The sequence below is a fragment of the Rhea americana genome, unplaced genomic scaffold (assembly GCF_003343005.1).
Source record: "Rhea americana isolate MKP2758 unplaced genomic scaffold, rheAme1 scaffold_162, whole genome shotgun sequence".
NCBI classification, from domain to species: domain Eukaryota; kingdom Metazoa; phylum Chordata; class Aves; order Rheiformes; family Rheidae; genus Rhea; species Rhea americana.
The window spans coordinates 969,974-985,490 of NW_028185728.1; the positions used below are offsets into that span (position 1 = coordinate 969,974).

General features: G+C 39.1%; 1 protein-coding gene across 15 annotated transcripts in view; it reads left to right on the forward strand.

Moving 5' to 3' along the window:
- Positions 1-15,517, forward strand: part of PRRC2C (proline rich coiled-coil 2C) — a 61,091-nt gene that overhangs the window by 1,306 nt on the left and 44,268 nt on the right. For 10 of the 15 annotated variants that reach the window (XM_085300227.1, XM_085300232.1, XM_085300230.1 and 7 more), the window contains exons 2-11: positions 1,082-1,249; positions 2,622-2,799; positions 6,283-6,389; positions 9,482-9,616; positions 11,691-11,941; positions 12,439-12,518; positions 13,494-13,627; positions 13,709-13,796; positions 14,079-14,220; positions 15,235-15,309. In XM_085300227.1, the coding sequence (XP_085156353.1) occupies positions 1,135-1,249; positions 2,622-2,799; positions 6,283-6,389; positions 9,482-9,616; positions 11,691-11,941; positions 12,439-12,518; positions 13,494-13,627; positions 13,709-13,796; positions 14,079-14,220; positions 15,235-15,309 (1,305 nt within the window). In that variant the 5' untranslated portion in view covers positions 1,082-1,134. Of the gene's footprint in view, positions 1-436; positions 519-1,081; positions 1,250-2,621; positions 2,800-6,282; positions 6,390-9,481; positions 9,617-11,690; positions 11,942-12,438; positions 12,519-13,493; positions 13,628-13,708; positions 13,797-14,078; positions 14,221-15,234; positions 15,310-15,517 lie in introns of those variants that run through there. The other 5 variants (XM_085300231.1, XM_085300241.1, XM_085300242.1 and 2 more) reach the window with 3 other exon arrangements.

Sequence of the window (15,517 nt, forward strand, 5' to 3'; positions counted from 1 at the left end):
GAAAAGTAAGGTGGGAATGTTGCTGTCACTTCTGTATGAATGAAATTTCCCTCATTTTTTGACTTTGGTTAATGTCTCTCATGACTAAGTGAGTGCTTTATTCTCTGGATTGTTTGTCCGTGCAGGCTACTTAGTACATGAATGCCTGTATGTGAATTGAATTCTTCTTGAAAGTGTTCTGAGGCTCTGTGTTTGATTCATTGATCACCAGAGTGTTTGAACTGGATGGACAGCTTTCTTGCTGTTTGCTCTTAAAATAAAATGCAAGAGCATCTGAGCTATCTGAACTATTCTGGAATCYGTATGGAAATAAATGGAACCAGTTATCCTAAGGGGTATAACAGGTTTTTTAAGTAGTGATAAGATTGACTATATGATAATGTTGTGAAGTGTAAGTGGTAATTACTGGGTTCTTTTTCTCAAGGTCTGCTATTCTGGGAGGAGGCGGGAGGAAAGAGATGACCTGCTGTGCTTTAACAGCCCTGTAATTTAGTGCTACAAGTAGCAAGAAGAATAGTGTAACCCTTGATTTAAGGAATTTTCCTCCCCCTCCTCTTGCCCAAACATACTGTATTCCTCAATTTGATAAAGAAATTTGACTCAGTGTATTTAATTTCTCTAGCTGCTGAGTCCATAAGGATTCTAATTGGGGGGGGGGGAATCCAAAAATACTGTACCACTAATAGTTAATGGTATCTGAGCCSTTGGCTGTAGAGTTGGATTAAGTCATTGAGCTCCTCTCATGGGTTGCTAACTGCTGGTGGAAACTTCGCATGCTTTTTGGTGAGCTCGTGCATGTTATTTAACATTTTAAAGGGTTTTATATTGACTGAATACTGACTCTCCTGGAGTTGTAAAGTTCAAACTGTGGAGCTCGAAATACTTTAAAATGGCATAGTCTTAAGTAGGCTCAAGGATTCCTGGATATAACATATTCTAAAGCATCTCCAGCATGCTTAAAAGGAATAGCAGTGATACAGCAGTGATGATACGGTTAAATATGGTGGCAACATTTGTCTTATGAATTTTACCTGAAGTATTGGCTAGTGTTCAAATTGTTTTACTCTTCTGATGTTTTTAGGCTGATTTTGAGGGGTGAGCAGGAGGTACCGGACTCGATGAGTTTCCATCGAAATGTCGGAAAAGTCAGGCCAGAGTACAAAAGCAAAGGATGGAAAAACAAAGTATGCAACACTCAGTCTGTTTAATACTTACAAGGGAAAATCACTGGAAACTCAGAAAACCACAGGTGAGTACACTGACTTTAATTTTGCATTGTTSCCTTATCACTGTAGCACAGTCTATTAAGAGTGCAAAGTACCTGAGCACCTAACCACAGAAAGATTTTTGAACTGCTTGAAACTGTGGTTAAATGGAAGAGTTGTGGGAAGGAATCTTGATTGCAGTTTCTGATTACTTGTAAACTAGTGTTTCAGTTCAGGAGACAATATTTTCAGTCTAATAGAAAGTAGAATACAGATGAATAAGAGAACTGTTTGATAGTTTCAGTCTCCCCCTGTTATCAGCACTTGACAGGCCATTCCCTAGCTGTGTTTTTAACTGTTAATTGATGGGAAGTGGGTATGACAGCGCTTCTACCACTTACTGTATTTCAAACTCTTTAGTGAGTGTATTTGTTCCTGCCCACCTTGTGGAGTGTAAATAAAACCTATGCAGAATTGGAGGTACTTGATTCACAAGAAAGGGATGTGTACTTTCATATCAGGTGCTTCATTAGAGTTCTGCAGACAAACACTGGGTGAAACTTCAGTGAAGTCCCAAGTAAGGCCAGTGTGGTTATGGTTTTCTATGATTGGATTGAGAAGCACAGGAGGGAGGGAAAAAAAAAAAAAAACAACTCTGCAGGCCTTGAATTTGATTCGATATACTTAAATCCAGAGGGAGAACATATGAAGAGTTGGAGTGAGGGTTCAAACTTGACAATTATTTTTAATAATTAATATTAATATTAAAGTTTACAATAATGTTAGAGGTTTAAGTTTGAAGCTGAGATACTTGTGCATTATAACATACTTAGGATAGTATCTTGTACTTTTTCACCTGATTTGATTAGTTGGTAGGTTGGATGTCCCGTGTACTGTTAGCTTCGTACTGTTTTTCATACCTRTGGTCTGGAGTAAATGCACTTTGTAGGAATGTTTTTGCAAGAAYGGCATCTGCCAGCTGAAACTGAAGCACCAGCCAGTGGGCTTGTGCAGCAAAAAAGAAATGGGCTGGACCCATGTGTGTATTCCTGTACTCATCAAGGTATGTTAAACCCCAAAAGGTGGGACAATGAATAATGTTTAATGTCATCTTAAAGGATTTTAAGATACCTGTAGCTTACTGTCACTGAACAGCGCTTCTAAAAGTGGGGCCGTATATCCTATTTCATCTCTGGAATAGGTTAACTATATTGACTCACTGTTTAAAAAGTACTTGAGTTCTGCCAAACCAAGTATTTCTAATTCCCACTTAAATTAAATTGTCAAGTATTTTGAGTTTCTAATTCTTCTCTTAAAATTTCTCTCTCTTTTTTTTTTTTTTAGCAAAACATTTTTTGATTTCTGCAGCTCTGCTGAAGAGCATTATTAACTTCCACTTTCTGTTTTGGCATGCAGTTGCCGCACGCCATGGATTGCAGAGTCTTGGAAAAGTTGCTATTTCGAGGAGGATGCCTCCCCCTGCTAACCTCCCTAGTCTCAAAGCAGAGAACAAAGGCAACGACCCTAATGTGAACATCGTGCCTAAAGATGGCACAGGATGGGCTTCGAAACAAGAACAGCATGAGGAAGAAAAGTAAGTGATCAATGAGATCAGGGTGGTTTTGCTGTAACTCTTCTCAAGAAATCTTCCCAGAACTAGGGATAGGTGGGGAGTGGGGAAGAATTGATTAGACCGGAATGTCCTCAAGATATCTAGTAGAGAGGAAGTGGCACCTCTGTTTTTGTGAGAAGTTTGCTATTAGAGGCCAGTTGGAAAAAGAATCCCACTGATGTTGGAGGCAGTATGCTTATACGTTCCATATGAGGGGAAGCGCTTGGCGTTTCCTTTTGTCGCCTGTCATGGCTGTCCTTGAACAGTCACCAGAACTGACACAAAGGGAATATTATAACACATTCTCTTAAGATCAATTTAATCACCTTAAAGCCTTGAAACTCTAGGAAGAACCCTTAGGTACACAGCAGCTAAGCTATCTAACTTACTCGTGAATTCTTGAGAGAGTATGTGAATTAAGTATGCTTTAATTAGTGTGATTATGCTGATCTGTGGCAGAGAAATATCACCAATTTTTACTTTGTATACATTTGTTTAATCTCCACTTTATTTCTCTGGTGGTTCTTAATACTTGCAATTTAATAAATTCTCTAGACTATGAAAATTTTCTTCTTAAACTTCATCCTGTTTCACACACTACCAATAAATGATATTAACAAAATGAAAATGGTGATAATGTTGATTCACTTCTGTGTGTTTTGTGTAATATGATTCCCCGTACTCAATCTGGATATAAATGTAGTTTCATGCTAGAATCCTTGCTACTCTTGGAGCTGTTACTGTGGTTCATGAAGCTCTGCAGCTAGTGCCTTGATCACCTGACTGAAGCACTGCTGCTTGTTGCAGAGTGGTGTGGTTTTGCTGGTGTGTTGCTAGCACTAGTGAAAGCAAATGATGATTGAATGTTTTCTTCCCTTTCTTGCTGTCCCTTTATTTCTTCCTGCATGCATTCCTACATTTAAATGTCAATTTTTCGCATCATCTGTCTAAAAAGATTGGAAATTGATTGTTAAACCCTTACAAGTTTACTATTATATTTAGCTTTTGTTTTAGGTCTATGAAGCTGTAAATTTAGGATCATCTGCTGAGTGTTTGTATGCTACTTCCATGACAAATTTTCTGTACATAAGAGGTCATTTATACTTTGTCTAATTAAATCTGTTTTGAGCTTAGTAGCTTAACTAAAAATATCTGTATCTTGAAGTCTGTCTTTCTGTATCCTGCTACTTCTGTTAAAGTGTATTTTAGTAGGTGATGGTTTGCTTAAAAATAACTCTGCCTTATTTGCAACTGGAAGATATTTGCCTTTGTTTTTTCATTATGCGTTATTCTGATAAAGCCCTTCACACAGAAGTAAAACTAGTGGGAGGAGGGACTTGCTCCCAGGAATGGATATGTATGTCCAGGCTACAAGTAAATTCTCTTAAGCTAAGGTTATCTAAAGCATTTGCTTGGGTCTTCAGACCATTTTTGTATTTACTACTGCTCTGACTTTTCAATGTGCTTATAAATGCTGCTGTTACATAGAGGTTTCTGATACTGGTCTCCCCAAAGTCTGTTTTGAAAATATCTAGCTGTAAGAATATGTAAGTAAGGAATAACGTAGAAGAGGTGGAGAAGTTCTTTTCTTCTGGTAGTCTGTGGACATAAATCAAAAGTTGTCCTTGTGAAATGCCAATTAAGGTAGATGGATAACTGAAAAAACTGTAAAATTTTCTGTCCTTATGTTACCATTAACTAAAGATCACTAAATTGAGTGTCTTTCACTGATGCTCAGATTAGCTTTGCACCATTATTAGCATGTTTTGTCTAGAAGCAATGGTGAACTTTATGATGAACTGCTTAATTTTGTGACTTTTTAAAGGCTGATCAGTTTTTCGTATTTTAGTGTTACATTTGTACTAAAAGTTTGTAAGGATTCAATATATTAAATGCCAAAAAGATTTTAAACAGTCCACAGTTTGCATGCTATGTAGATTCATTTGTCTTGTATGTTTTAAAGTCTCAGTGACTATATATATTCCTGCATTTAGCTCTAAGGAAAAAGTGTTTTGTTTTCTTTTAGAATGGATTGCCTTTGATTAAGTAACCTGAATAACTTTGTTCTCTTGTTGGCAATTGCCATCCATCTGTGATGTGATTCCCCCTGCAGTAATTTTTTTTTTTTTTTTTGGGGGGGGGGGGTTAGGAGGTTGAGGAGGGTTTTTTTTTTTGCTCTGCTATTTCTGAGACTGCTGTGTAGTGCTTTGGGCTAATCCCTGCGGAACCCAAATGTGAGTTTTTTTTGTTTTGTTTTTTTTTTCCAGTGACAATTCTCAAAAATTTGGAGTTACTTGGAGATCTGTTTAAAGCATTTATAGTTGTTTATTGAAATATTATGCATTGTAAGTTAACTGCCTATTAAAAAAATTAATTGCATAAGATCTGTAGAGATACTTCTACAGAAACCTGAAGGCTCGTTTTGCTATTGACTTGTTTTCCACAAAAAGATGTTAATGGATGTCAGTTTGTTATCCTAAGCAGAGCAATCTTCTTAAAGTCTGTGTTGTAAACTAAAAATTTTGAGTACATCAACTAACATGGCATTGTAGTTAGGTCTTGCTTTACTGGTGCCATAAAGCAGTTCTACTCTGTTAGATTTCTCCTGTTCTTGTGTTACCAAATAGTAAGTATCGATGAGCTGGAGGTCTTGTGGACACAGACACCTTGGAGGCTTAAGTTACTTAGGGAGGCATAGTTCAGAAATAGCTATTCTTGAAAGAGGTTAAACAGCCTCACTGGATTTATAGACCGAAAAGACCTTCCTCAAGTATGTGTTCACCTCTTAGATTGAGACAAAGTGAATGCTTATTGAAAAATGTCTGTCTCTTCTTCCTGCTAGATATTGAAATTGAGACTTTGCCTTTGTTCTCGATAGAATTCAACTTTCTTGTTCTGAACTCTGTACCTGGACATTTTTCATGATGTCTTTAGCTTTACTTATCATTTCCTTGTACTTCACAATTTCTGACATACTTATTTCTGTTGTCTTTCTGTCTGTTCACAATAGTGTATGTGTGTATATATATATATATATATATATATATTTTTTTTTTTTTTAATTGCTTTCCTCTCTTGGCCACTGAGCCAAGAGCATATTATTCCACATTTTTCCCTTCCGTGGTTGTAAACTGATTGGGTTTTGATCATCTAATAAAAGTGCTTTAAAAGTTGTAATTCTGTTTGATTATGTTGTCTTCCCAGCCATTTTTACTCATACCTTTCCACTTTAGGAAATCCAGTCTTGAAAGAATTAGCTAATTTATTCCAATTTTTAACTGTTACTATAACACCTACTGTGATGTATGAAAATGCTTTTCTACAGAAAAGTAGTTATTGGTTCTTTAGTTGCAGTTACCTCGTTTTCGAGATAACTTGAAAATTTCATTCGTTTGCAGTAGTAGTCCTGACAGCCTCATTCTGTGCTCTGTCTTGTATTCATGAACGCTTTTCTTCTAATTCCAGACAGCCAGAAGTGCCGCAGACGCAGCCAAAACCTGCCACTCCTGCTCCAGAAGCAGCTCCTGTTGCCAAATCATGGGCCAGTACCAAGCCAGGTGGGCAAGGCGATGGTAAGTGGTGTTAAAGGTGGAGGGAATCTGGACTGGCCTAGCGGGCTATGAACGCTGCTGTGAAAGATCCAGACTCAGCAACCTTTTGAGCCAGCTGGGACTGAGAATGCTGTGGAAGCAACTTTCTTGGCCCGAAGGTGAGCCAGTCCCTTGTCACTCAAGTGAGCTCCAGCCCAGTTTAATAGGTAGCAGGTCTGATTGCCCTTATAAAGGACTTGCATGGCCTCTTTTTKGGGATTGGCAGAGCAATGGTGGTCATAGCACAAGGTCTTGAACAGGGCTRAAATGGGAGGAGGAAAATATCTCTATTTTTAATGCATATAATTCTGGCACGTGGAAGAACACTGTAAACAGTGGTCAATTTATTCATTATTCTGAACCGTTTTATTCAAAAGGTGTATAGTCATGCTTCTGTTTAAATGTCTGTTACAACACTACTTTATCTTCTAGATTCCTTGGCTGGTTGGCTTCTTTTTAAAGTGATACTGTTCAAGTAGATATTTTTGTAGGGGCAAAGTATTAAAGGTGGTTTTCTTATGTAATTGTATGAAAGAATGGAGAATCATTTCCATAACTGTGGATCTTAGCTTGAGTGCTTCTGTTACAGATGAAAGGTTAGAGCTCGTTCTTCAGCAGACTTTCAAAATTGCATGGAGTGAGAGGTTGCTTAGAATTTCTGCATCTCCATTATGGAAAATAACCCATGGCTTGTTTTGTTGTCTTAAATCTGAGACTTGCAAGCTTTCTGTGGCCAGAAAACATGATTTTGGCTTTTATGCTGAAATGAACTCTTTTCTGGATGGATCTAGTAGCATAAATCTGTTATATGGAGGTAAATTCTAAGCCTTTACATAGAGCTCGATATTAACATTGCATGTCTAATGACTGCTGTTTTTATGGAGTAAGTATTCGAAGTGGCAGTTTGTAGATTCTACACTTGCTTTCCCATCTCGTGTTCCTTGTTTCATCCATTCTCTAATATAGAAAGTCTGCTCCCTTAAGCTCACTCTGTATTTTGTCTTGGAGGAATGTTGTAGAATATTTTTTTTTTTTTAACAAAAAAAGCCAACACTGGTATGCAGATCACTTTGCATCAGCCTTTCTACGTGAGCTGATCGGATCATTGCTAGTGTGACTGACACAGGAAATAAAGTGATTCAGCTCAGTGGCTTCAAAATGCATTTAGCTAATTATTTTGTGGTTGCCATGGCAACTTTGTACCAATCCCAGATGGCGCCCTCATTTCATTCAATTAATGCGGTAGTGGGTTTGGTGTTTCAAGAAGGAATAGAGAGTGTGAATTGGCATCGGCTGCTTGCTGTGCTCCTCAGTTTGAAACTTGGGGTACACCTGTCGTGCTCATATTTTCCTGATCTGCATTTGGCTGGTGGAATTTGGGCTTTTTCCAGAGGCCTTGTATATATTCCAGCAGGAAATGAGCCAGCAGCCTCATGCTCTTGTACATCTTCAGTTGAGTGAGGCGAGACTAAATCCTTCTCTGGTACTCCTTGTGACCAAGTAGAAAGGAAGGACTTCTAAAATTTAATTGCAGCATGTATTTTTCAGTTCTCATGTTGATTAGGAGGCAAAGTTAATTGCTACTGTAACATCTTTGAAAACCTTAATTGGTGAACTGTTTTTGGCTGACAGCCTAGCTATTTCAGGTTAATAACCTGAGTGCTATCAGGCTTATCACTGAGCATGGTATTGCTTTGCAATTAAAACATTATTGCTGTGCTGTGGACTTGGGCAGAAAACATTTTCAGGATTTATAAAATGAGTATTGCATACCACAGGACCTCTGAAAGAGGATCCCTTGCCTGGCAGGCCAACAACTTAGCGTGACTGCTGATTTCAGTTGCATTAAACGAGCCTTTGGATATAGCTAAATGGGCATATCAAGAGTCTAATGTCTGTAACAAAAACTCAGTTAACCTGACCTGCAGAAGGTGAAGTTGGAATTAAGCATGAAAGTTCTCATATGTAGGCACAGATATAAATGTTGTGATATTTGCTGTCATAACTTTACAACAGAAGTGAAAAGAGTGAGGATTTTGTCCTGTGCTTAACTCTTAAAAAAAAAAATCAAGATCCCTACATTTTAGCCTTTTTTCAGAAGGATTCTTTTGTGGGTTAGAGAGAAGAGGAGCTTTAAACAAAAAAAATGGTATAAGGAAGCTTTTTTGTTTTTCTTTTTTGTTTTCCTCTGATCCAAGGGATTGTTTGCTTTGGACTCTATGTGTTCACATCCGTTTTTTGTCAGTTTTCCCTGTAGTCTTTGTGGCCTAACATGCTGTCTCTTACAATATCCAGTAGCTAAGATAGATATATGAACAGGACATTATTCAGAATGATTAGAAATTTTCCCTAAGCAAGTTTATCAGTGGTTTGGTATCAGAATGCTGTTGGCTAATAGGTCAGTATTCATTGTGTGTCTGGCAGGAGGGGAAAATGATTTGCTTAAAACCTTTGACATAACTCTGGATTGGAATTTAAGGCTTTTGTTATAGCTGATAGACCAAACATAGATTATGTTCCTGTTTAGCGGTTTTCTTAACACTGCTTTGAATCAAAGAATGCTACAGTTCTTGATACTTAAGTTTTCTCACAAGATAAAACTGTGGCCTTCAACAGTCCAGCAGAATTATTTGTTATTAGAACAGTAATGAATCTTAGGGGCTTTGGCAATAACATAACTGCCTGTTCTTGAATTGACTGCAGTTGCTGTGAATAAAACAAGGGAAATCTTTGTGCTTGAAAAAAGGATGTTGACAGAGCCGAGGAACTTAAGTACTGTACTCCCTGTGTTGCATCTTGTTTCTTTGGGCAGTTCAAGCTGTCCATTTGTCTCTTTGGTGGTTGGTTCAGCTTTTTTCCTCAGTCCTGAGAGGTGTGGTAATTGGCCCAGTAGATTTGATGACTTCGGTATTTGTTAGCAAATGTGAATCCTTTATAAGGATTACTCTAGGCTTATGTGAATTCTATGTTACCAGTAAAATAGTGTTGCTTTCAAGTTCACCTTTTAAGGATGATCAGACTTCTGACCTCTTTAGACTACAGAAGTTTGTGACTGTGATTTTACTGTTGTGTAGGTCCAGCTATTCAAGTAAATAGTTACTTCCAGCAAGAGTTTCCCAGTCTGCCGGCAGCTGGGGATCAAGAAAAGTCAGGCAGAGAGAAAGATGCAGCTGAAGAGCATGGATCTGGACCCAATTTGCGACCACAAAGTAAGTATATACTACAGATTCTTGTGAAATAGCATGCATTTGTGTGGGACTTACTTATTACAAGATTGCTTACTCCCCATGCAAAGTACACTGAATGGATTTTTTTTAATCAGTATACCTCTACAATACATAAACTGTTGAAAATGAGCCAAATTGTCCTTCCATAAGAAACTCTTGCAACTCTCTTTCACTATATGGTTATTTTGTTTAAGAGCTTGCCATAGGGATTGGGAGGTGGGGAAGGGGGCTTTTTTTTTTTTCTCCTCCCTCTCCCCTGCTCTACCATATTTCCGATGTGTGGAAACAGGATTTCTCTTAATCATAATCTGCCATTCATTCCCCATCTTTCTAAACTGGTCAGTAATCCACTTGTTCTCCAGGGGGCTTTTGCTGGTTGCACAATACTGACACTTTTTTACTTTTACCTGCTGAATGCCACAACAGCTGAAAATGTATCTGAAATACTCTCCTAATATTAACTAACCATGAAAACAGTCTTTAGAATTGCCCTGAAATGATTGGATACTCATATGCCTAGCCTGAAAAATCCCATTTGGCCTGCAAGGTCAGAATGTAGTATGATGTGGAAGTCTGGGGCATCCTTAGCTCTTCTCCCAGGTGTTCTGACTAGGCAGATTTATTTCAGCTTTAGATGATTAGCTATAGCAAACACAATCATAAATATAAACAAGGTTCATGTTATATGTTTCAGTCCAGAGCTAAGTGTATTGCTTCCCCAAGTTCTTCTAATGGGAAGGCATTTGGGGAAGCAATACGCTCATTTCCTGTGAGGAACAGGATTCCTTTCTTCATCAGAACTTTTTGCTGGAATTTGTACCTGGAGAACACTTTCTGCACTGTAATTGGCACTGCCTTGTGCCTGTGGCAGAGAAGATAAGCACTGCTGCTGTAGTGGTTTGGGCTCTCAGAAAATCGTGAGCTCCTTTCTCTGCTACTCGCCCAGGTTCTTCTTGACTTGTTTCAATGTAGAAACATATGTGTGTGCAGACTGAAGCAATGTACTTCTTCAGGTCCCTGCCTGGTTTTGGTGTAAAGAATAAGCCAAAAAGAAATCCCAGAGATGTCAATAAAACACCACTAGGAAAACAGCTATGTTTGTTCCAGCCTCCTGCATCATTCTGTTGTAGTTTTAATCAGCAGTATGCATGCCATTAAGCCCTTCTTTCTGTCTGACAGCAGAGGGCTAAACAAGCTTGGTGAGTATTGTCCTTTAGCAGTCATGCTCCCTAACAAGGGTAATGGAAGAACTCTAATGGGAATTTGGGAGCATAGCTTTAGCACTGCGTGAGGTAGGAGAGTCGTCCCTACGACATCATGGGCAGTGAATGTCTGTGAGTTGGTGGCGGTCCTTAAGGATGTGAACAGGGATGCGAAGTTTTATTTTTTTGTCCTAATCCCTGCTCTGTAATCAACAGAAAACTCTAGAGGAATCGGCTGCCTGGCACAAGTGCTAGATCATTAAATCTTTTACTTTTCCTAGACTTCTTTACTGGCCACTTGCACACAGATGTGCAGCCCTTGTCACTTTCATTCCATCCTTGTGAGTTAGAGCTGAGTCAGACTTTAGGTACCTGTCTTAGAAATGTGATACATAAGTATGTCATTTTGAGCTGCTTTAGTCATTCATGGTAGGCCTCTGCTACTTAAGAAGCTTGTTCTTTCCCTTGACAGCAGCTCTTTCTATACCATTAAGACATCAAGTCGACAGGGTGACCGACTTACCACAGCTAAAGCTGTTCTCCGTGTTGCACTACTATTAACACCCTTCCTAAGTTGCATTGTATTCTGGAAGGTGAGAAAGACAGCTAGAGCAACCTGTAAATTTCTCTCACCCCTTAGGAACTCAGCTGGGTAGGCCTGAGGAGAATTGGAAAACAATGCCTTTTTTTTTTTCTTAAGTAGCTGTTGCTTGTTTGAGCAGTAAATATGAACATCTGTCTGCACAGCAATTACTGTATCACAGGAAACTCAGTAGGAAGATTGTGTTTTTGCTCGTACTTGTCTGTGAATCTGTAATATAAAGTCTGTTCTTSTTTTTTTTTCCTTCGTACTGATTCTGTCCATGCAGATGCTACCAACTGGAGAGAAGGTGGTAATAAGAACAACTCACCTGGTTCTCCAACTGATCAAGAAGCTAAAACTCCTGGGCAAGAYGATAGTGCTGCAGTGCCAGGAGAGCAAAATGATGCCCAGAAGGCAGCAGAAAAGAGGGATGTGCGACTACCACAGGTCCCTCAGCCCAAGCTGAATGGTCAGCAGCAACCAGCTGTCTCATCTCAGTACAGGGCAATGATGCCACCTTATGTAAGTGATGGTTATACGGAAAGGTTTTAAGCAGGAGGGAGTGATTATTGGCTCATTTGATTTCCTTGTCCCTGGAATGCTTATCAGCATTGCTTTTGTCACTGGGTAAACAAACATTTCAATGTTAGACTGGAATTTTGAATTTGTAGCGTTTCCATTTCTCCATTTTAAGTCATACTCCCAGATTAAAGTCTACATATATCTTTTTGAGTGTGCTATTACTATTTTAAACTAGCCTTCTACTGAAGAAAAAATGCTGATCTGCTACTAATCCTTTTTCCTGAAAGGCCTGCCACGAAGTTTCAACTTGTCAGGAAGTGGTGAAGATTTGTAGTCACTCCACCTTGGTACCTTGATTTCACACACTTGTCATTAGAGCAAACTTTCCCAAGTGAAGAATCTTCCTTTACTTCCATTATGATTCCTTTGATGTTATCAGTATGTTTAATACAATAATTTCTTTTTAACAAATGGCTCCTGTTATAAACCTTTCCTAGATGTTTAATCAGTATCCAAGAATGGCATATCCTCCTTCCATGCAAGGTCCAACCAGATTCCCTAATTCTGAGCCTAGCAGGTAAGAAACAGTACGAGTGTTACTGTTGTATAGATCTGAAGTCTGTGTGTGCATTTTGTTTTTTTAAAACAAAACTGACACCTATTGAATAGCTAGCTTAACTGTTTGGTTTGCATAGAGCAGTGCTATGGGGTCACTTGTGTTGCAGAAAAACACATCTAAGCAGATGCAATACTTGAGGGATTTCTCCACTTCATAGGACTTCTGATTTGGAAGGGCAGGAGACAGTTGGGAACACCTTACCTTTGTAATTTCAAGAAGCATATTGTCTGTAAGAGGACTATTATTCCATTTTCACAGTGAAAGTACTTCCTGATTCTCAACTGTATGCTTGCCAATTAAAGTAGAACTCTGCCGTGTGTTAAAACTAGCTTTCCTCCTTCCTGTATGTCTTTTTGTTGGTGAAAGCGGCTATGCACGCATGTGAGAGAATGGGGGGTCCTATGAGCAGGAGGGTACAAACTTTGACAGATGCTTTGGGACAGGGAAGAGGCAGGAGAAGCGGAAAGAGGTGACTGGGAGAACTTAAGTAGGGAGAGGGTACAGAGCCTTAGATGTTGGGGAAAGCAGGGAAATCATAAAGAAGTATCGCTGAGGTGGAAAAGGTGGTATGAAGGATGTCTGATTTGTGTATGCACTGCACAAGCTACAAGAGGTGTGGTTTTCTACTGTCAAGTAACAACACAGAACATTGGGCTTGTTGCAAAGTGTGCAGACAAGGCTATAGCATCTAGTCTTTCTCTTCCTTTATGAAACTTTCTCCAGAAACATTCCAGACAAGTAAGAAACCAATATGGTGCTGTAACAGTCATTATTTGAAATACAGTAGTCTCACCTGTCTCAAATTCATAGCCTGTGTTTAAGAGAACAGCACTCTCTACTTGAAATAATTGCTTGTCATACAAGTTGACCTTTTATCTATTCATGTTGCTGGACAAATGGTTACAGCAGCCTTTGCTTCTGTTTCTCTTTTAGAGGGCCAAGGGGAAGAGGACCACCTTCATGGTGCTCAGAACCTATTGAGCGCCCATCCATTCTTAGTGCTAGCGAGCTTAAAGAGTTGGATAAATTTGATAATCTAGATGCGGAGGCTGATGAAGGCTGGGCAGGTAAGAACAGCAGATTAACATTTTTTATTTGTACATTAAATCTTTTTAATTTTTTTAAATGAATGTTTGCTTATGCAACAGGTGCTCAGAGTGAAGTGGATTACACTGAACAGCTGAACTTCAGTGATGATGATGAGCAAGGAAGCWGTCAAAAAGAGAAGGAAAGTGGGTGAGTTGGTGTTGCCAGTTTTATGTGGATGACATGTAACTAGCTTAGCTTTTGAGGAAGTTGAATGAAATGAGCCAAAGCTTACTCCTTCCAACAACATTTATTTAAATAATTTAATATTATAATAAATTGCATAACTTTTTGCATGCTTGAGCCAGTTAGACATGCAGTAGAAGTGATCTTGATGGTGAGAAACTTCTGCTCTTGCTAAGAAAGGCTGAAGGTAGAAGGTAAATCACCAAATACCTCTGTGGAGTACACCTTTCTTTCCTTTGTGCACAGTGATGAACAAACACCATCAAAAGACTCTCAAAGCCCTGATAGCCAGAAGGAGGCAGAAGACCAGACAAGTACTAAGTCTGCCACTCAGGTTTCCACAGCAGTAACCAAAGCATCCTATGGCAAAAGCTCTCAACTTGATCAGGTTTGTGTTTCCTTCTCTTCAACTTCTCTGGCAAAAACCTTGTCAGAAGAGGCCTGACTCAGGTGTCTTTCCAAACTATCAGGTCTATAGTGGTTATGAGTGTGAGTCAAAGTGTTAGCAACTACTGCTTGTCTGAGCTGTGGTAACTGATCGGGTGCTACTTAGCTTCTTCGAGTCACAAAATAAAAATAGCATGTCTTTATCTAGTGGTTTCTAATCCACAGTTGTGAGGGGTTGAGAACTCTTAGGTCAGTTGCTGTGGCTCAACTGACGAACTTTTAACTTGATACTTTTGTGTGACCATACCGTGTAGCAGTGAATGAAGCCATGCTGCTGTCTGTCATGTTTTATAGTGGCACTGGGTAAACGTGCACTGTTGGCTTACACATCTTTCCCGATTTTATATCGTGACTCACTTTCTTCAGCACAGCTTAGCCAACTTGCGTCTGACTTCTCAGGCAGAAATGTCTTAGATCATGCAGAATTCATCAGTTTAGCCATTGCGGTTTTTTGAATTATCTTGCGGTACTGGAAGATTGGCAACTGCCTAAGCGTATGTCTTCCTGAGCCCTGTTGGTTCTCCTCTTCCTCCCAGGAAAAGCTATTGTTGGCTTTCCATAACATTTTCAGGCAAAGTTGTCCATTGGTACTAGTGATAGCGAAGGTGGAGGATTCTGAATTTGTTTTACTCCCCTTTCTCTAGATAAAGACCATATAGCCTTTCAGGATTTGACACTCCATTGAATCTGAGGAAGAGCAGTGTTGGTAGCATAAACTCTGATATTTGGATGTGTGACATTTCTAAAGTAATTATTGAGCTCTCAGTACAGGATATAGAGATGTTTTTGCCCTCTTTTGTATACACATTTATATCAGATGGAGGATAGTTTGCTAGATGTGGTATCTTAATACAGACAGTATTAAGTACCACAGTAGAAAATAGTAAATCTAAAATTTGCCAGCCTGACTGTCACTACAAACTTGCTTACTGTAGTACTGTATTCAATCCAATAGGATCGAGGTCCAACACAGCCTTCTATACATGAAAGGGGTGGTCCTGCTCCTCATCCAAAATCTATTCTACCACCGGTAAGAAAAATTAAAGCCGTCTTTATTTCCTCCACAATAGCATTAAAGCTCTTAACGCAGGGGAATTAGACTGGGAGAAGTAAACATACTTCATATAAAGATAAGTCCTTTCTGTAATGAGTAAAATAATAGTAGCTGAGGCCAGTAAGGGTAAGACGCCAGCACAGCCATGCTGCTTACTGCATAAAGCAGCCCCATCTTTTAAGCT